This window comes from Magallana gigas, chromosome 9 (genome assembly GCF_963853765.1).
Source record: "Magallana gigas chromosome 9, xbMagGiga1.1, whole genome shotgun sequence".
NCBI classification, from domain to species: domain Eukaryota; kingdom Metazoa; phylum Mollusca; class Bivalvia; order Ostreida; family Ostreidae; genus Magallana; species Magallana gigas.
The window spans coordinates 46,198,918-46,220,638 of NC_088861.1; the positions used below are offsets into that span (position 1 = coordinate 46,198,918).

General features: G+C 34.8%; 1 protein-coding gene across 1 annotated transcript in view; it reads left to right on the plus strand.

Moving 5' to 3' along the window:
* Positions 1–2,188: 2,188 nt before the first annotated feature.
* Positions 2,189–21,721, plus strand: part of LOC105346067 (F-actin-monooxygenase MICAL3) — a 37,325-nt gene continuing 17,792 nt past the window's right edge. The window contains exons 1-17 of the mRNA XM_066070887.1: positions 2,189–2,308; positions 5,440–5,745; positions 5,918–6,125; positions 6,413–6,526; positions 7,387–7,485; positions 7,835–8,349; positions 8,797–9,002; positions 9,517–9,635; positions 10,972–11,122; positions 13,694–13,890; positions 14,064–14,161; positions 14,683–14,760; positions 14,979–15,179; positions 15,560–15,752; positions 16,102–16,190; positions 16,536–16,617; positions 21,332–21,539. Of these exons, the coding sequence (XP_065926959.1) occupies positions 5,491–5,745; positions 5,918–6,125; positions 6,413–6,526; positions 7,387–7,485; positions 7,835–8,349; positions 8,797–9,002; positions 9,517–9,635; positions 10,972–11,122; positions 13,694–13,890; positions 14,064–14,161; positions 14,683–14,760; positions 14,979–15,179; positions 15,560–15,752; positions 16,102–16,190; positions 16,536–16,617; positions 21,332–21,539 (2,813 nt within the window). The 5' untranslated portion in view covers positions 2,189–2,308; positions 5,440–5,490. The remainder of the gene's footprint in view (positions 2,309–5,439; positions 5,746–5,917; positions 6,126–6,412; positions 6,527–7,386; positions 7,486–7,834; positions 8,350–8,796; positions 9,003–9,516; positions 9,636–10,971; positions 11,123–13,693; positions 13,891–14,063; positions 14,162–14,682; positions 14,761–14,978; positions 15,180–15,559; positions 15,753–16,101; positions 16,191–16,535; positions 16,618–21,331; positions 21,540–21,721) is intronic.

The window sequence follows — 21,721 nt, forward strand, 5'->3', positions numbered from 1 at the left end:
CCGGTGGGACTTGGATCCGCCATCAAAAAAAAAGGAGGGGAGATTTAAGCGACAGTCTGGGGCTGATCTTGGTTGTGATGGAGTACCAGCTGCAATATTTCTTCATGAGTTATAAGAATTGTTTTTCAACTCCCTGAAAAACGAAACAAAAGCAGCTCGCATCATGCTTTATAGTATCATTTCAAAGTTCAAAATGGTGTAAAAGTTAACCCATTATATATCTGTGTATGAATTTTTATTTTGATCGCGGCAGATCGTAATAAATATTATTTCTATTCATTTTGAAACCGCAACGTTTGATCAACGGTTTAATATATGAGAAAAGCAGCATGTTTCTCTAGAAATAAAGATGAATGAATCCATGTTATTGCAAACAGTTACTCAGTGGACATTGAAAAAATAATAGTCATAGTTCTTATCATTCTTCTAAAACAATGATGGCTGTAAAAACCAGTTTATATTAATCACTATTATAGAAGTCTTTATTAAAAGAACAAGGTGCATCAAAGCCTGTACACAGAATATACATCGGGGAATAGTTTCATAATGTACTATTGTAGGTAGATATGTTTCAAACGATTTAAGGTGGAAAACTTCACCCAAATTTTATTTTATGGAATGTTAACGTATCATTTATGAAACATATGATTTTATTGTTCAAAGAAGAATATATGCTCTTAATTATTTTATACGATATTTTGTTGTTGTATTTTATAAGACAATTGAAAATATGTTTTGGTTGCAAGTAACACACTCTCAAAATTTGGTGTGAATAAATACATGATATTATGACAATATTCATGATAAATTTTAAACTCTACAGTGTGTAATTTGCAACTAAAACAATTTTCCAATGTCTTATAAAAATTAGTATTAAATGATTAAGAGAGCATATATATCCTTCTTTGAACACAACATCGTGTAATAGAAAGGATCCTTTGATCCATAGAACAGTACACGTATATATAGTATAAAAATGAAAATCTTTGACTAAGTATCTAAAAAACATACGTGTGGTAGAATTTACTGTAAAATAAAAGGTTCCATATTAATGCGATTCCTGAAATGTTTACAGTGGTCTAACTCTCCCCACTATTCAGGAACCAAAACAAAAGACCAAAATCCTAATCTGTGTGTGTGTGTGTGGGGGGGGGGGGGGGGGGGGGGGGTAGTGCGAAGATTTTAATGTTATTTAATTTTCTCAATTTTTGTAATATTTACATGCTCTAAAGTGTGTGTAAGTGGGGTGGTGGTGGTTGCAGCTCATTCACAATCCCATTTACTTAATGAAAAAGAAAAATGCCTGCTGTGATGAAAATGTGTGGCAGCCCCCTCCCCCCACCCCCCTCCCACCCACCCTGATGCTCCGTGTCTGCCTATGCGGATGAGTCATTTATGAAATTTGGGGTAAGATCCTTTTACCAATGATTAAACATTTAACATTGTTTAAACATTAACTATACCCCCCCTCCCCCCCCCCCCCCCCCCCGGTTTTTTTAATTCTCATTTTTTTTTAAAACGTTATATGACACGCTCTGACATTTACTTTATTGTTTACACACATTTATATGGATATTTTATTAATATTTCATATATGTAAATAACGGAAACTATGTCTTGCTTGGTTCGTAAGAATTAATAAAATAATTAAAGAATTACAAAAACGACGATAGAATTTCGTTTTCTTTCACGACTGAATTTCCCTGCTCTACATAGCGACATATAATATAGACTAGCAACTAATATAAATGTATTAAAATTAAGTTTTAAAAAACCTTCTGAACGAAAGTCGCATTTCTGTGGGGTTAATCCAGAAAGTCTTTTTAAATATTTCATTGACACAGAGATAGTAATTCAAACTGTGCCAAATATCAATATATGTATCATGATTAGATATTATGTAATCCGAATACTGTCCATTCTGTGAGAGAAAGAACTTTTTGGGGTTCCTTATAAAGGAGTGTTAAAAACAGAAAGAGGTTTTGAATTCCACATACTTTTAATAATTTGTGTTAATATTCTAATGAACTAATGAATTTATAATTATAAATCTTTTTGAATAAAAATTAAAAATTGTTATTTCAAATTAGCGGACACCTACACAGTTTCTCCCTCCTCCCTCTTTCCCCATAATCCCAAAAATCCCAATATATATTGTATCTGTGTTGGGAATATATTTAAGTCGGGATCGAAATTCTACAATGACAGAAAAGGCAAAATGGCGGTTATATCACAAAAAAGAACAAACTTGTTTATAAAATAACTCAACAAATCTGAAGGAACATATGTCCGATCTTCAGTCATTGCAGTGAGTAAAAACATTTACTTAAAACTATGCAAATCTACAGTGAATATTTTATTTTGTTTGAGCGAATGCGTAATATATTAAATACAATAAGATGGCGAGTGAATTTGATGGACCGAACTATGACTCACGGAAGAATCTGTAGAGTTCTTAATTATCTAATGTATATTTGTAAAGTTTCCTCATTATTTACCATTGGAAAAATTCAAGTGCTGTTGGTTTTCACTTAATATTTGCTATTTACGTTATCGGTAATGTAAACGAGACATCAACAAGTGACCTTTGTTTACATTTAGTTTGTGTAGGGACTGATATATTTGGGATGAATCATACAATATTTAGCTATGGGCAATATGTGCATTCATAAACCGCCCAGGCTTATTGCATCAAATAAGGTACTGCCATGTGAGTCAGTCACAAAAAATTGTTTGTTACAAATTAAATAATGATAATTTCATCATTATTCATACAGGCCCAGAGTATAAATTATATAGCTAATGTAAATCAGTACCCCATGCAAGGTTCCTAGCTTCTCTTTTTGATTACCGCCAACATATTCTTCATTAGATACTTTTTAGTATTTAATTAGGTCACACATTTTGATTGGACCAAGGTATCTTAGGTATGGGATAAAGTGTCTTTAGTTTTGGGCTGAGGGTCATTATACTCTGTCCCAAGATATTTTGGATTCACGTTTGGCTTAATTGTTTGATATTCATAAATACCTCAGGATTCAAACGATGTTCATTCAAAAGTATGAAAAATTTCCAAGATTTCTCAGTCAAAACGCCCCTGTTAGCTTATCAGGTTTCAATACAATGCTAAAAAATTGTATTGCAGCAAGCCAGGATGATAACGTTGAAATATTGCGCGATGTATTCCGAATGGTGAAAAGATGTAAACATTCCCCATTATAAATCTCCGTAAGGAATCTGTTTTCGTTCCTGTGAATTTTTTCGAGTGAAAGATGATAATGTGTCAATGAAATTATCTTGGAAAATATCCCTTTCAACTATTTCAATTGCACTTTTTTCAAAGGTAAGTGTATTTTGATTAAAAATCGTCCAAATGTGCAGCATAAATATCTTGGGACAGACTATAGGCCAAAATGTCAATAGGTGAATTAAGATGTTGTTGGGCCAAAGTTTCTAACATTCTTTGTAACAATATTATGAGAGAGAGAGAGAGAGAGAGAGAGAGAGAGAGAGAGAGAGAGAGAGAGAGAGAGAATGATCACCTTTATTGATAATTATACATTTGATGATTTGGAATAACTCTATTGAACGATTTTTTATTAAGTCATATTATAATTACCATGAATATCATATTAAGTGGGTCTGCATAATCTAGTTATCCATTTTGTCAAAATGCATATGGTCTTGCTATAAGAATCATTTATGACCTCTTATTTTTGATAATAGAACAAGGAGAATGTTTGGTTACCTATTTATTTAAGAGTTTTCAATTTCTACAACTCGGAATAACATGAATAATCTCTTAGATCATTTGAATCTGTTTCAATTCAAAACAAAGGTAACACAAAATTACATACATTTCAGTTATTGCATTGGCATATATCTATTATTAGTGTAAGTTGTTTGTTTACATTTGGTATGATAACAGACATTCAACCTAATTAGATAACGAAATCAAACTTTTGCCTACCAGTTAGAGCCACTTAAAAATAACTCATTGTGTCACAATTTCTTCTTTCAATATATAGTCCTTCAGTTCTTGGGGTATTTAATATTATAAAATTTATTTTAAAAACTAACATTTTTATACCCCCGCTCCGAAGGAGAGGGGGTATACTGTTTTACCCTTGTGTGTCTGTCTGTGTGTCCATCTGTCTGTGTCTGTCTGTCTGTCCGTCCTAACAAAAATTTCTGTCGCATTTATCTCAGCAACTATTTATTGCAGATGCTTGAAATTTTAACACAGTGTTTGTTAAGGCATGCCATATCGTGGGATATATTTTTGTACCAATCGGACGTCAACTTCCTGTTAAATGACGACTTTGCTTATTTTTTTTAAACCAAAATTTTCAAACAAATTTCCGTCAAAGAATTCTCAGCAACTGTTTATCGCAGATGCTTGAAATTTTTACACAGTATTTGTATAGGCATGCCATATCGTAGGATATATTTTTGTACCAATCAGACGTCAACTTCCTGTTAAATGACGACTGTTTATTTTTAGCAAAAATTTTCAAACAAATTTCCGTCAAAGAATTCTCAGCAACTGTTTATTGCAGATGCTTGAAATTTTTACACAGTATTTGTATAGGCATGCTATATCGTGGGATTCATTTTTGTACCAATCAGAGGTCAACTTCCTGTTAAATGACGACTTTGTTTATTTTTTGCCAAAATTTTCAAACAAATTTCCGTCAAAGAAATCTCAGCAACTATTTATCGCAGATGCTTGAAATTTTAATACACTATTTGTTTAGGCATGCCATATTGTGGGATATATTTTTGTATCAATCGGACGTCAACTTCCTGTTAAATGACGACTTTGCTTATTTTTTAACCAAAATTTTCAAACAAATTTTCATCAAAAATTTCTCAGCAACTATTTATCGCAGATGCTTGAAATTTTTGCACAATATTTGTATAGGCATGCCATATCGTGGGATATATTTCTGTATCAAACGGGTGTAAATTTCCTATTAAATGACGACTTTGCTTATTTTGCATATTCACATTAGAGCGGGGGTATCACTAGTGAGCATTGGCTCACAGATATCTTGTTTGTCATACGCTATATTACAGTAACATATCAAGAGTTGTCAATTGCAGGTCAAGCATTGTCATTTTCATATATCTCTGTTGTTGATAGTTATTTTATGTTATACATGTAATAACATCATTTATTTTTACAGTTCAATGTGCTTAAATCAAAGTTTTCATTTTGTATGCTCTGTAATGCTCTCCTTGTACCTCCTTAAATGGAGAGTTCCTCAGTATGTTAATGAATCAATGATTTGTCTTGGACAACAACATAGTACAAAGCTTGAAGCATTGCCTATAAACTTCAAAGTAAAATGTTCCATATTATTTAAAATACTAATAGTATCACTTTAATACACATCATGTGTTACAACCCTACAATGTTAGAACTGTTTACTGCAGATAAAGCACGGAACAGTTATGGTTTGGTGACAGCGGGGGGATGTGTGAGTGATGGGGACCCACGGAGACATCCCCGCGGACTACATCTTCGATGCCTTCCTGAAGGCGGGGACTTGTAAGACTGTCCTGAGTTCCTTCCATCAGCTGTGTGAGGCGCTCGAACTTAAGCACACCAATCACCGCCTGTTCTACCGCCGCCTCAGTAGTCAACTCACGTCATGGAAGGCTCAGACTGTGTGGGTCAAACTCAACAAAAGGATGGCACAGCGGGAGTACCGCAAAGGGGAGGCATGTGCCAATACAAGGGTAAGTGTAAGAAAAGGGAGGCATGTGTCAATACAAGAGTTAGTGTAAGAAGGTATTTCTATTGTGTGTGTACAGGTGTAACAGTGTTATAAGGTACATCTATGTGTACAGGTGTTATAAGTTATTTCAATGTGTACAGGTGTTATAAGTTTTTTCTGTTATACATGTACAGGTGCTGGTGATTGGGGCTGGGCCCTGCGGACTGAGGACCGCTATAGAGGCCGCCTTACTGGGCTGTAAGGTGGTGCTACTGGAGAAACGAGACAGCTTCTCACGTAACAATGTCCTCCACCTGTGGCCATTCCTCATCACCGACCTCAAAAACCTTGGGGCCAAAAAGTTTTTCGGCAAATTCTGCGCTGGTGCCATAGATCATATAAGTAAGGGTGATGACTTCATTCTATAAAAATTTGATGCTTTCTTTTTTTCAAGAGCATCAACAAAAACATAATTGTGAAAGAAACAGAAGAATTCTATCATAATACAGTTACATATTAATAAAAAATCAGTGTGCAATACTACAGAAAGTGTAGCAAGTATTTGTGGAATCGTAGGGCTTGAATATTTTTTATACAGGGTCTTTACAGTTATGACTTTTTTATGGTGTCTAGAATTATATAAGGTTCAGTCTTGTTTTAGTTTTAAGAGCGATTTGATTTTGCTGTAGGTATCCGACAATTACAGTGTATCCTGATGAAGGTGGCCCTGCTTGTCGGGGTGGAGATTCATGTCAACGTCAGTTTTGACGGCCTGCTGGAGCCCACTGAGGATCAACCCAATGGTAGGGCAAGATAGGGTCTTATTAAATCTTTTTAATAATGTAGTCTAATGGTAGGATCACGCCTTAATCACGTAGTCAAAAAGTAGGGCCTCACCTAAGTCATGTAGTCTAAAGGAAGAGCCACACCTAAATCAGAGGCTTGTTCAGCAAAGCGGGTGCAAGCGAGTGCTTGCCAAAATTTGTGTTGCAGGTATAGGGATTTGGTGAGCACTCGTAAGCACTGCTCTGCTGAACACACCTCAGGTAGTCTAATTGTTGAGTCACCTTAAATTATGTTGCCTTATTGTAGGTCCACACCTAAATTATTTAGACTCAGTTTATGTGTATTGTTGTGTACATATTGTACATATTTTATGAAAGACATAATGTATATGTACATGCATGATGTATGTGCACAAATCAATAGACACTTAGAATTATTTTATTTTAGGGTGCATCCTTGCTAATTGATTTTCTGTAATTAAGTGTTATATTTTAATTTATTTTAATTAAGTGTTAATTTTAATTTACAATCACAGGTATTTATAGACCACTTTATTAAATGATATATATACAGTAAAACTCGTTTAGTACGATCACTGATATTGCGAATTCACGGATATATTGAAGTCATCTTTGGATCCCCAGCTATGTAAATTCAATGAATTTCTTATATGGTTATAACGAATTACGGATATAGCGAAGTAATTTCTTAGGTACCAGTGACTTCCTTATAACCGAGTTTTGCTGTGTGTAGATTAACTTAACAACAACAACAAGAACAAAGTTTGTCAGTTATTTTAATTGTCTTCAAGAAGAAGTCACTATTTTAGCTAGGATTGCGTGAGAACAGGTTTACAGTTTTTTCCTCCTGTTTGTAGTGGGATGGAGGTGTACTGTCACCCCAGAGGACCATGTTGTTTCTGAGTACGAATTCGACGTTTTGATTGGAGCTGACGGCAAAAGGAACACTCTGCAAGGTAAATATATATTATTCCTCTGTTACACATTTATTTCTTTTTTTTGTATGAAATGTATAGGAAGAAACCCTTTTAAGAGGTAGATTGTCAAAAGTAGTGATCAGTGAACTTAATGTTTGATAAAGGAGCTGTTAGCTGAAGTTTAAGATTTTAATTTTGAATGTTTGTCATTGATAAAGCTGAAAGAACATTTTAAGGTAAATCTATTATGAAATAGAAAGGAAAAAGGGATGAAATAAAGCATCGCTTTGTTAATTGATTTGATTTACAATAAACATTAGTTTCCATTTACATGTATTCCTCAAAGAAATGACATTTTAAAATTTGACCTGTTAATGTATCATTGAAGGGTTCAGACGAAAAGAATTTCGGGGAAAATTGGCAATTGCAATAACAGCCAACTTCATCAACCGAAACACGACAGAGGAAGCCAAGGTGGAGGAGATAAGTGGAGTGGCGTTCATCTTCAACCAGAAGTTCTTCAAAGATCTGAACGAGAAAACCGGAATTGATCTGGAGAACATTGTGTATTACAAGGACGACACACACTACTTTGTGATGACAGCCAAAAAGACGAGTTTGCTGGACAAAGGGGTGCTCCGCGAGGACCGCTCGGAAACGGCCTTGTTGCTGTCTCCCGATAATATCGATAGAAATGCTTTACTGGAATACGCAAAAGAGGCGGCAAATTTCTCAACGAACTTTGCTCTCCCGAATTTAGAATATGCAATTAATCATTACGGACAGCCGGACGTGGCCATGTTTGATTTTACGTCCATGTTTGCGGCTTTGAATGCTTCCCGAGTGATTGACAGGCACGGACATCGTCTGCTGATGGGCCTGGTAGGAGATAGCTTGCTGGAGGTAGGTTTTAAAGACTTAGTCATTTATGTAAAATTATCTTGTGTCAAGCTTGCCTTGTCTCATGAAGAGTGTCTTATCAATGTGAAGGCACATGTAAAAAATCTTTCTATTTCATTTCTGTCACAGTATTTTAACCTGCAGTAAGTAGATTTTTCAAGTAAGTGTATTAGAAAGCTCTCATCTGTATCAAATACACAACTGCTCTTGAATAAGTGGAAAAATCATCTACCTTAAGGTTGTTCTAAATTTATGACTGTTAGCTGGAGAGGGCAGACTAACATATTCATAAATGTAGCACAGGATTATAAACATGATAAATGTCACTTCTTTAATAAAAGTTTGTGATCGACATGATCATGAGATTTTTTATAGATCTAATTACCAGTTAAGATTATATTTTAGAAGAAAAAATATTCTGTAAAGTTGTATTTGACCATCTTCCTCCAGCCTTTCTGGCCGACCGGATCAGGATGTGCCCGGGGGTTCCTGGGAGGATTAGATGCCGCCTGGATGATTCGGAGTTGGGCCTCGGGGAAAATGACCCCACTCCAGGTGATAGCGGAGAGAGAAAGCGTGTACCAGCTCCTGTCTCAAACCACCCCGGAAAACCTGAACAAGAACTTCAATGAGTACACCATTGACCCCAACACCAGGTACCTGTTGTTACGCTCCTGCACATAATGGTTATCTGGAATTTTTGGCTGGTCACAAAATTCATGAATATGGGGAGAATGTGTTACATTTTTAATATGTGTCAGTCATTTTTGCATTTTAAAAGTTTCTTATGGGAAATAATGGAAGATAAAATTTCTGGATATTCAATAATTTGCTATGTATAAGTGATCTCAAAAAAAGGGAAAATTAGATTATAGGGAAAATTACGGTTATACAATATTGAAATGTTTGAATGGGGAGAATGATTACTGTACTTCATTATCCAGAATAAAAGATCTGCAAAAGTTTTCATATAATCCATACAAAAAAGTAGCTACCATTATGGTGATAATTATTTTTTTTCAAATTGTTCACTCCCTTAAAATAATTACACAAGTAAAAGAATAAACTGTACATTAATTTAAAATACATAATTTTCAAGATAAATGTGAAAATGTTTTTCTGATACAACATGAGCTACATGTATGATGTGCTGTCTCTGTTGTTCAACAGATACCCAAACCTGAACACCAAGTTACTGCGGATGGACCAGGTGCGACATCTGTATGACTGTGGGGACCAGTCTTACGAGGACGAGATCCTCGACCACCCCACCAAACGACCCAAAAGTGGTATGAATATTGACAGTTCTAATCAGGGCAGGGGGTAGGGTTAAGGAATGGGAGTTTGACAAGATCCTAGACATACATCAAGCTACCCTGTTATTATACCCCCCGCAAAAAAAGTTTGGAGGGGTATATAGGAATCACCTTGTCCGTCTGTCTGTCTGTCTGTCTGTCTGTCTGTGCAATCGTGTCCGGTCCATATCTTTCTTTTGGAGAAACATTGGAAGTTCTTACTTTACACAAAGATTGCTTATGACCTAAGGGTGTGTCATGACCTTGACCCAAGGTCATTCGGGCAAGGTCAAGGTCACTGGCAGAAAAAGTGCAAAATTCGTGTCCGGTCCATATCTTTCTTATGGAGAAACATTGGAAGTTCTTACTTCACACAAGGATTGCTTATGACCTAAAAGTGTGTCATGACCTTGACCCAAGGTCATTCGGGCAAGGTCAAGGTCACTGGCAGAAAAATTGCAAAATTCGTGTCCGGTCCATATCTTTCTTATGGGGAAACATTGAAAGTTCTTACTTCACACAAAGATTGCTTATGACCTAAGGGTGTGTCATGACCTTGACCCAAGCTCATTTGGACAAGGTCAAGGTCACTGGCAGAAAAATTGCAAAATTCGTGTCCGGTCCATATCTTTCTTATGGGGAAACATTGGAAGGTCTTACTTCACACAAAGATTGCTTATGACCTAAGGGTGTGTCATGACCTTGACCCAAGGTCAATTGAGAAAGATCAAGGTCATTGTTTCACAAAATCTAAATTCTGTCTGTGTCATGTCTTGTATTAATGGAAATATTAGAAGCTAAAAATTAACAGTTTTCAAAAATAAAGCAGTTGTTATTTATAGAAAATGGACAGTGAAATAGATTCATCAAATATTTTCTATAATAGCAAAAATACACGCGTTATGATTTTTTTCTTAGCGGGGGGTATCAATTGTGAGCTTGCTCACAGTACCTCTAGTTATGTAAAGCTATATACTTACCAATGTTTTTATTTAGAGGAGTATATAGACAGCTTAACTCTGTTGTTTTTAACTGTATACTGTAATTCCTTTTTTACGTGAGTACTTAATTCCGTGCCTCTGCTGTTTTGTATCAAATCGTGAGAATATTAAATCATAAGAGCCTAATTTTTTTGCTAAAATTTCCTACAGTTTAAAACTCTCTGAAAATTAAAGCAGATTTAAAATCTGCGTGGGTTGCTTCTCGCGATTTTGCGAGGATAAATATTACTTGCATTTATTTCGGAATCTACAGTACTTGGTGTATTCTTAGTGTATCAGTTGTAAGTGATATACATGTAGCTATGACTGTATGCTTAATCTGTTTACAGAAGAGTGTATAGACAGCTACACTCTATTACACTGGTGTCAGCGAGTCCTGAACAACAAGTTCCGTAACGTCCACATCATAGATCTGACCACCTCCTGGAGGAGTGGGCTGGCGCTGTGTGCCTTAATTCACACCTTTAAACCAAGTCTCATGTGAGTGTACTCAATAGTCACACCTTTAAACCAAGTCTCATGTGAGTGTACTCAATAATTCACACCTTTAAACTAAGTCTCATGTGAGTGTACTCAATAGTCACACCTTAAAACCAAGTCTCATGTGAGTGTACTCAATAATTCACACCTTTAAACCAAATCTCATGTGATTGTACTCAATAAGTCTCACCTTTAAACCAAGTCTCATGTGAGTGTACTCAATAATTCACACCTTTAAACCAAATCTCATGCGAGTGTACCAGGGTTGGCCGGGAAATACCAGTGGTGGGAATTACCGGTGGTAAATACCGGTATTTCCCGTCCCGGTAAATACTACTGTTTTTCACTAAACTGGAAAATACTGGGAAATACAAATTTATAATCTTAATTTCTTTAGTAAGTTCAACGTAAAACTTATGTTTAGGATATAAGATATTAACACTATTGACTAAGGATCAAAAACCAATTTATCATACTTTCCCATTTCACTGTAAGTTTATGAATCTTAAATTCACCAGATCACCTATTCTAAAAGACTTCTATAGCTGCTAATGTACAAATTTTAGTCCTGACCAGCTTTTTGAATTTCAAGCTTTGTGTTTTACAGATTTATAATTCAAAGCACAAAATAAACTGTTATAATTAGTATTGGTGTTACAAGTAAAAATTTAATAATCACACATGTTGTTTTAACAAATAATTGACACTTGACAGTTTTGTGCTCCTGTTTTGAGGAGATATATACTAATCAGTGGGGCTGATTGGCTTCTTCTTAGGTGTGTTGCATACTGAGGTAGTAACACAGTCACATTTTATTTTTCACAATTTTCTTGCCCCATTTTCACATTTACCAAATAACCAGAAAATGGAACTTTTGATATCATGTTTATGATAACTGTACAGATGCACCTATACCTGACTAAAGCCTTAAAAACAATTAAAATAACAATGGTGTATGAATGAACCATGTTTTGAGTATTCATAAGAGGATAATTAATGCATTACTGACCAGTCAAAACTTGTTAAAATAAAAGAACATTGTAAAATGTCATGAAGCTGACAAGGTGTACTATTGTCTACATCCCTACAGATTTAATTAAGACTAATGTCTAAGTATGAAGTACTATAATATGTGGTTGTACTTTATTTCCCAGTATTTCCCGGGAAATACCAGTAATTCCCGGGAATTACCAGTATTTCCCACCGTCCTGGGAAATATGAGTATTTCCCGCTTTTTTGCCAACCCTGGAGTGTACTCAATAATTCACACCTTTAAACCAAGTCTCATGTGAGTGTACTCAATAAGTCACACCTTTAAACCAAGTCTCATGTGAGTGTACTCAATAACTCACATCTTTAAACCAAATCTCATGTGAGTGTACTCAATAATTCACACCTTAATAAATCGAGTCTCTTGTGAATGTACTGAATAAGTCACACCTTTAAACCAAATCTCATGTGAGTGTACTTAATAATTCACACCTTTATAAATCGAGTCTCGTGTGAATGTACTGAATAAGTCACGCTTTTACACCTAATTAATTCAATAATTCACATTTTTAAACCTAGTCTTGTGTGAGTGAACTCAATAGTTCACACCTTTAAACCGAGTCATGGGTGAGTGTACTCAATAATTGACATCTTTAAACCTAGTCTCGTGTGAGTGAACTCGGTAATTCACACCTTTAAACCAAGTCTCATGTGAGTAACTCAATAATTCACACCTTTAAACCAAGTCTCATGTGAGTGTACTCAATAATTCACACATTTTAGGTGGTATTGGACACGTGTTGTGAAGCATTGATTATCAAAATAAACAATAAAACCAAGCATTGTCACCTAACAGCGTAGCGCAGTAGGTTAGAGGATTTACTTTGAATCTGTTAGTCATGAGTTCGAATCCCGCTATGGGTTTTACAATTTTTACCTCTCAAAATATTTTTAAAAGCAATTTTTTTATTAAATATTGTAATATTTGAAAATTCTTAATTAGTGAGAGTATTTCAATTATAATGTACTTTAATCCACACCCCAGACCGAAGTCTCATGTCAGTGTACTCAATAATTCATGCCTCTATACCTGGTTTCATGTGAGAGTAATAAGTGATTATAATCTTTGAAATGACTCTTATTGGTGAGTTTTTTAAATAAATCACATCTTAAAACCTACTGGCTAGTCTCATGAGAGTGTACTCGATAATTTTGATCTTTAAACCAAACCTTTTTATCTAGTCTTATATGAATCCATTAATTAAAACAATTAAATGATAACCTTCTGTGAGTGCACTCGTTAATTCAAAACATTGAGTTTAATCAATGTGAATGTTGTGAGAAAAGTTTTCTCTAGATGATTAACTTTTTGAGCCTTTAGTTAACTCTTGTGTGGGTGAACTTAAAAATTCTGACCTTCAAGCATAGTTTAACGTGGGTATACATAATATTTCCCATCCAGTTTTTAAAACACTTTTTCCATATAAAAGATGGTTCAAGTCAGTTTTTCCTACCCAAACTTTATAATTTATGTGCACTCCAGGCTTGTTTAATTGACATTGTTCTGTGTTGCTGTTTCAGTGATTTCAACTCGCTGTCGTCACTGGACACGGCTAAGAACAGCCAGCTGGCGTTTGACGTGGCTCGCACGGAGCTCGGGATCAGCCCGGTGATGTCCGGCCAGGAAATGGCAACCTGCTCCGCCCCCGACAAACTAACTATGGTCAGCTACTTGTCCCAGTTCTATCACAAGTTCCACCGGGAGAGGAACCCTAGCGGTAGGGCTACTGGTAGAGTAACGGATAAATGTGGTCTCCTTTATCATACTTCTGGTATCAGGCTTTATTACTAAATTGGCCCAGCGGTAGGGCTACTGGTAGGGACTGATGTGGGAACTCCTTTACTTTTGGTGTCTAGCTCTGTTACTGATATTTTGTGTTTTATTTTTCAGTGGAGTCCCCAGTTCGCAGAGAGAGTCATAAGTCGCCGCTCCACAGATCTCTCCTACAGAAAATACGCAACAGTGCCCGGTTCTCTCGATCAAAAAGAGTAAGTCTCTCAGTTAGCCTCTAAAACTTAAAGAAAAATACACAAAATAACATTATCCTCCTGATCTAAAAGCTGAAATTTGTCTGTGTTGGCTCCTAAAATATGAATGCACTGTTGGGCCAAAATGTCATGATCTCTAAAAATACTGTAGATTCCTTATTTTACACAAGTACTTAATTCCATGATCTTACTGTTTTTCATCAAATCGCAAGAATATGAAATCGTGAAAGCCAAATTTTTATCATTATTTATTATACATGTAGTTTACATGCCTCTGAAAAATTAATGCGAGATTTTTTTATGCAGATATTAATTCCTTGCTTTTGATTAGGAACTTACAGTAACACTTAGGTGTTCTCATTGAACTTGAAAGGCGCATCAAGAGAAAGTATTTTAGAATATAGGCTCTCCTAAATCTGATCTTGGCTACTGTTATGAAAGAAATCGAAAACTTAAGATATATGAATTGATACAGAAATGAGGATTTCCTGTTAACCTTAATCATCTGGTTCTTGTTGTAGAACTCTAAACACGAGGAAGAGAAGAATGAACACAATACCTCACTCAGTAGAAAGAAGTACAGAGACGACATTAAACAAGTCAGTCTCTCTCTCTCTCTCTCTCTCTCTCTCTCTCTCTCTCTCTCTCTCTCTCTCTCTCTCTCTCTCTCAACCTTAGCATGTGTATACATGTGTATGTACAGTAGATGATTTTGAAATACTGAAACATATAGACGGAACAAATTTTAGTCAAAGAAAATTTCAACGCTATAATAGATATAAAGCTTAATCAGCTTTGATTGAATTTTGTTTTTTAGCACAATGGCAATGTTCAACTTACCCGCTATAACAAGTTACCAATGGAGGAGATTGCCAACAAATTAACGGTGGACAAGAAAGATGAGATTAATGCCAAACTGAACAATGACCTTCAGTCAAATGTCAAGGTTAGCCAGATGGCCGAAATTCTAAAGTCAAAGTTCAAACAAGGTTTGGAGCCTCCAGCAAAACAAAAAGTGGTATGATATGTTTTACTGATTTTAGGAAATTAAAATTTTGCACTAGTCCAATTTATTGTGGTGTAATTATGCTTCAATAATATTGTAATTATATCCAATCTGGTAATTTTGTATAATTCATGTTAAACAAAAATTCAAATTTTCAAAGATGAATGATTACTGAATGGCAACTTTTATTTGTGTCAACTTTATTTTGCGAATAGTTTTCAAGATCAAGATTTGAATATTCTTTAAAATAAAACACCAGAGACGATCGAGGATTGATTCGCAGCAAAAAATTTCGACAAGGACGATGATCTCTTGAACCTTGCGAAATTATCTCTCACTAGCCATTAAAGTTGGTTTATAGTACTTAGGATTGGGTGGTCATTTTGTTGTAGAAGACCACAGGTGTTCTGCTGGCCGCCCAGCCAGAGAGCGAGTTCTGTTACTTCTGTAAGAAGCGAGTGTACATCATGGAGCGAATGAGTGCAGAGAGCGTGTTCTTCCACCGCGGGTGTCTGAAGTGTGACTTCTGTGAGTGTGGACTCAGGGTCAACAACTACGCCTGTGATAGACTCCCTGGGGGAGAAGGTAAGATGTCAGGGAGTGGGGCGGAGGAGGGGTCTGAACTGTGGTGGGTTGGGGTCAATTCCTGCTCAAAGCAATGAAGGATCGGTAAAAAATCATTCAATAAACAAAGTGTTACTAGAGGGAGATGTGGGGGTTGTTAACAGGAATAATTTGGAAATTGTTAATTATTGATCTTAGAGGAAGAATGCAAATTCAACTCGATACTTTACTAATGTGTGATATGACAGAGTTTACTTAATACGTGACTCTATTAATTGAGTTTATAGATCATTTTTATCAAAATTTGTAGACATCCCACTTTGTTGTCATTTACCTATGGTATGTTGAGTTCTTTGTTTGTTGTTTTCAGTCAAGTTTTATTGTTTTCGACACTCCAAGCCCGAGATGAGATTGGGCCGTGCCAAGAGGAAGCGAGCCTTCGAAGATGACACGCCCAAAGTGAGTATCCATAGTAACCATGGGGTTACCGACAACGATCCCAACTAGTCAGTGGAATTGTTAATTGTATTTTGATTTACCTTTGATTGATATTAAATGTCAAGGCAGAATCTTCAACAGATTGCAGAAAGCAAAGACAAGTACAGCAAATTTAATGCATATTAACTATTAAATTTACATGTACATGTTCATGTAAAAACAATGAAAATGTCTTCTGTATAAGTCCAAAATCTTGCTGAAAGACTTTTAGTGTGTGCCTTGAATTTTCATGAACAAATTAGATATTTTTTTTCAATGGAAGAGAAATTGTCACCGACTTATTTGTTGGATGATATTTTTCTTTAGGAGAATATACCTAAGATTTTGGAGAGTGGAGAAAAACTTCCCAAAAAAGAAACTTCTGGAGATTACCCTAAAAAGATCCCAGGTAAGAATTATTTCCTATGTATAATGGGAGACAACACCTGCCTGGCTGATCAATTGATTCTGTACATCATTGTCTCTACATATAATACATTTTTAATAGCTTATATACTACATAGATTTTTTTAGTATGATTTTAAAGCTATCATATCATCTAAGTACATACAACAGAATGAACAATTTGGGAAAAAAATTCATCATTTGGCATCTCTGTGCTTGAAACAAATATGTATTAAATTTTTGTACACTGAATAAAAAGTGTTAGCCATTGATAACATTATTGGTAGGTTCATTTACATAACATTACTGTTGTGTGAAATTAATGTAAATAATAATTGGATGTTTTCTAACTGTTGAGTTCTAGAACAGTGTAAGTTATTAATAAGGTTCACATTGAAGTTGAAATTAAACATTAACTGAGTAATAACAAAATTTGATATTTAGAATCTGATAGTCATAACTCACATCCAGTTGACGTGCCCGCGCTTACTGACCAACTGTTGGCCAACCCATTCACCTTCTCTCAGTTCCTATTGACTCCTTCATCTTTTTTGTGAAAGAAATCTCTTCAAATGATGAAATGCTAACTCATGCATTTACATGCAATTTCGTGTTTTTTTAACATTGTTTGCATTTCCATACCTTCAAAAACATGAACACATTAACGAGAAGCTTATATAGGCATACTTGCTGCCTAATTCCATTATCATGTTAATTGTTATTATAAAATAAGTTTAAAAAAAAAAAAACACCCACAAACAAAAACCCCATAAGTATTTGGCTTTCTAATGGCTATTGATATATTGAGAATAATGAACATTCATGAGATGAAGGTTAGTGAGTTGGCCTCTAATCAGTAAGATTATGCGAGACTTGTTGTGAGTATTTGACAATCAGATTCTGATAACCTCCCTTGTTTTACATTAACCTTTGTTGATTATAATAGTTTATTTCTAACTACAAATTTACAGTCTCTAAGAGAGGACGAAAGGAAGGGAAGAGTAAGTTGATAATTCACCATCACCTTCCTCTGTATGTATGTGTCTTACAGAATGCTTTGTGTCTGTTGTAAGGAAAAATCTCATTGGTTCCCTCAAGTGTAACAATCAATTTGATTGGTTCATTTTCTCATTAAGTTTAAGCTGAATGATCATTGCAAAGTGCCTCAAAAGTGCCTTTGTAAAGCTTGATTTCTATTAAATATTTGTATATTAAAGAACTAGTTTATGCACTTGGAGAAAAAAATAGTTTTTGATGTATATTCAGTTTGCCTTGCAACAAATTATGCAAAGAACTATGCACCAGAAATTGTTCTGAGTTACTGATAATTTAGCCAGAAGTTATTGAATGTATAGGGAAGATTATTTTTTTTTTTGGATCAGTCTAACAAATGATGGCCTTGATTTTAGTACTTTTCTGCTCTACTAAAAGACAAGTGATTATAGATTGAAGCAGCACAAAGCATAGTTACACGGAGTAAAGGACTACTGTACTGAGACTGTAACTTGATTGACACTCAACAGATGATCAACCTTTATTTCACAATTCTTCATTAATCGCTAATCCTAACTTCACTAACTGTGCACAGGATCTTGTCAAATTGTAATGTGATATATTGGAAAACAAGCGCTTTACATTAATTTAAACATATTTTTTTAATGTCAAAAGTATGTTGAAATTATAGAAAGAGAATTAAATGAAAAATAACAAGATTTAAAAGAAGTTTTGTCACACCTTAAGTTTATTAATTTAGAGAGAGAGAGAGAGAGAGAGAGAGAGAGAGAGAGAGAGAGAGAAAGAGCAATATTTGGTTAAAGTTTAGTTTTCTACATGCATGACAAAGAGCTGGTTTGAGTTCAGCTTGTTTTGTTTTCTAACTGTTGGATTAAGTTGCCTGTTAGAACCGATATTTTAAGGAGGAGGAGTAATCACAACTTTGCTTGGTTATTGAGATTTGAATGTTCTAGAGTATTTGATTTTGTATGCATGTATGAGGGAAGTGTTTGCTTGGTTATTGAGATTTGAATGCTGTAGAGTATTTGATTGTGATGGTATGTATGAGGTTTGATGATGACAGGTGAGTGATGGGGTGTACTTAAGAAATAAACAACGTTATTTAGTGAACATGGCGTTATGAATAGCAATTGCTCTGTTGGCATATTCCATGATGCGCACTAGCGCATCATGGAAAATATGCCAGCAGAGCAGTTGCTATTCAGAACGCCATGTTCACTAAATAATCGTTGTTTATTACTTATATTTGCATTTTACCACTCGCAAATGCCCTGTATTAGCCTAGACCTTGACATTTAGCTATTGCATCAAAAATAAACATTCAGACTGTAATGTATTTTAATTCACATAGATTTGTTAACAGAATCAATGATACTAGTATGTTATAACAGTAAATCTTTTAAAATGTTATTATAAGACAGGTTTTAATATTAGATACATCAATTTTATGGAGTTGGAGAAAAACACATGATGTATCGTATAGTGGTTTAAATCTATAACCTCATGGAAAAGTACGAGGGTCAATCAAAAAATACGAAGACAATGTGGCTGTCTATCATATATTTTTCATGAAAGCCATACTTAACAGAATAATCTGTGCACCAATACTTATGTTATTGATATGCGAAGTTTTAGTCCATTTGATGAAACGGTATTTTTGTTACCCCTTTTTAAAAACAACATGTTTTGTCACCACGGCGCACGGTAAAGTTCAAAACATGACGTCAAGATTAAACACGCACAGTTTATAGATATATCCCATCTTTATATCACGCTTAGTCTCTTGTGCCCCTCTCCTTACAATTTACATTTGCACTAAACCACTTAACATCTAATTTGCACACATTTGTTCGAGAATCATAAGTTAGTTCTTCAAAGTTTTCATTTTCTAACCGTGTATTTCTTAGTTTACAGTAAGGATAACCCTGAACGTCGGTTGACATTACTCATTTTTTGACCAAATATTTACAGATATTCTACTCTCTTTCGGACTGTTTTATACTCAAAATGCAATTACCACCACCCCCAAAAAATTTATTACAGTTAAACACAAACTTGCAAATAATTGTTGACTTATTTTTTGCACCATTGAGCATTTTCACAGCTTGTGTCGGCTTTTTCCGGGGTTAAATCCATTTTATTTGTACCTCTCGTTGCGCCGTGACGTCCGACGACGTCGATGTTTTTAGTCAATTCTAAAGAGGACTATCTGTCTTTAGTTACTAATATCTGTTCGACAAAATAATATATCCCGTCATTATTTGGAACATAGAATACCAAGACAAAACTTAACTTTAGGTTTCAATATTATTTGGTTTTAAGCCCAATTTATAGAGATATTACTTTCAACATTGTATGGTTTATTGTTGACATAACACAAATTTTGACCGTGCGCCGTGACCTCATTTTTGCAGGATTAGATTCTAAACAATTCTTAGAACTAAAGGAATTTATTAACTTTTTTTCTTGCAAATTGTTTGAAACTATTGCTAAATTATGTCGACCAAATTTAGTAATGATATGACGTTAAGTAACATAACTATGACAAAAGTCTTCGCATTTTTTGATTGACCCTCGTATATGACGTCACACCTTTATGACGTCATAGTATAGAGACGGAGCAATTGCGATTATAGGTAAATGGTTGTCCCTCACTTTGTCTGATGTTGTATAGCTTGTTGTTCACTGTTTTTGTCTAACACAGAGTTAACTCCCATTACCTGTAACTAGAATCAAGTGGAGATATCGATCTATAGAACTAGAGGTCAGGACTCTGACAGTAGTATTAATTTTGTTTATTCATTATGCTTATTATATGATAGTAAACATGTACATTATTAACGGTACAGAATTATAACATTTATTGATTATTCCACAACAAATTCAACACAAATTACAAATGATATATGTACATGGTTTGTCAGTGCTTTGAAACTAAAAGAATTTTTTAATTAGAAAACATTACCTCCTCTGATATGTAGTGGCTATTTTCTACATTCATATTGTACATAATGGGAGTTGTTTCTGTCTAGCTGTTATAAAACCATTTTCATATACCAACTAAGAAGATCTTTCAACCTTACCTTGATTTATTTAATGTTATTGACATGTTCTACTCTTTACAAACTGCTTTTTCTTCTACAGCATGGAAAATAATCTTCATGTTCTAACTAAGAAGAGATTTCATATTTAATTTTTTTTAAAATCATGTTTTACACTCAAGGAATAGTTCTGATTTTCACATAAAAACTTCATTCCGTTAGTCTACATGTTCAACTGTGGTTTCATTAATTTTTGTGGGTATCAATTTTTGTGGATTTTCTGAAAACACAGTTTCAGGGATACGTAATTTCGTGGCCAATGATCCTATCAATACAAAATGTTAGTTGAAATTGAAGTTCAATGACCATTTAATTTCGTGGAATAACTTAACAACGAAATCCACGAAAATTGGTAGTCAACGAATATTGATGAAACCACAGTACTGTGTACAGGGTTTTTTCTCCTGACCTTGTTTTTTTAAAAATTGTTTAAAAATTGTTTTCAGGTACTACAAAAAAGTTTAAGCTTTTTTACATAGTTAATATATTAATAAATTCAGATGTATTTTACTGAAGAAAATAAGTATATTCATTGCATACAATGTTCATTCCTTGCGTCTGTCACCTGATGAAAATATCACTTAAAAAAAATTTTTTTTATAGCACCTCTCACCCCACCCTTGGCCCCTGACAGAGACTATGTCAAACCCAAGAAGACACCAGAGAGAATCGAGTTTGAGAACAGCATCGACGGACTTCCCGAGGAATCGGAGGAAGAACTAACCGAGCACAATCTACGAGCTTCCATGTCACGTGACGCCATGATGACTGAGTTCAACGATGATGACGACTTGTCTGACTCGGACTTAGAGTATGTATAAATACCAAGTCAACTTCATACAATCTTTCATTAATATTCCATGTGCCTTTAGGAAAAAAATCTGTTTATTCTCTTTTTTTTTTTTTTCACGTATTGTAGTTTAAGCTTCTCGTAATTAAAATTTCATTTATGAGACACATGCTATTATAGTTAGAATTTGTGGTAAATTTGAG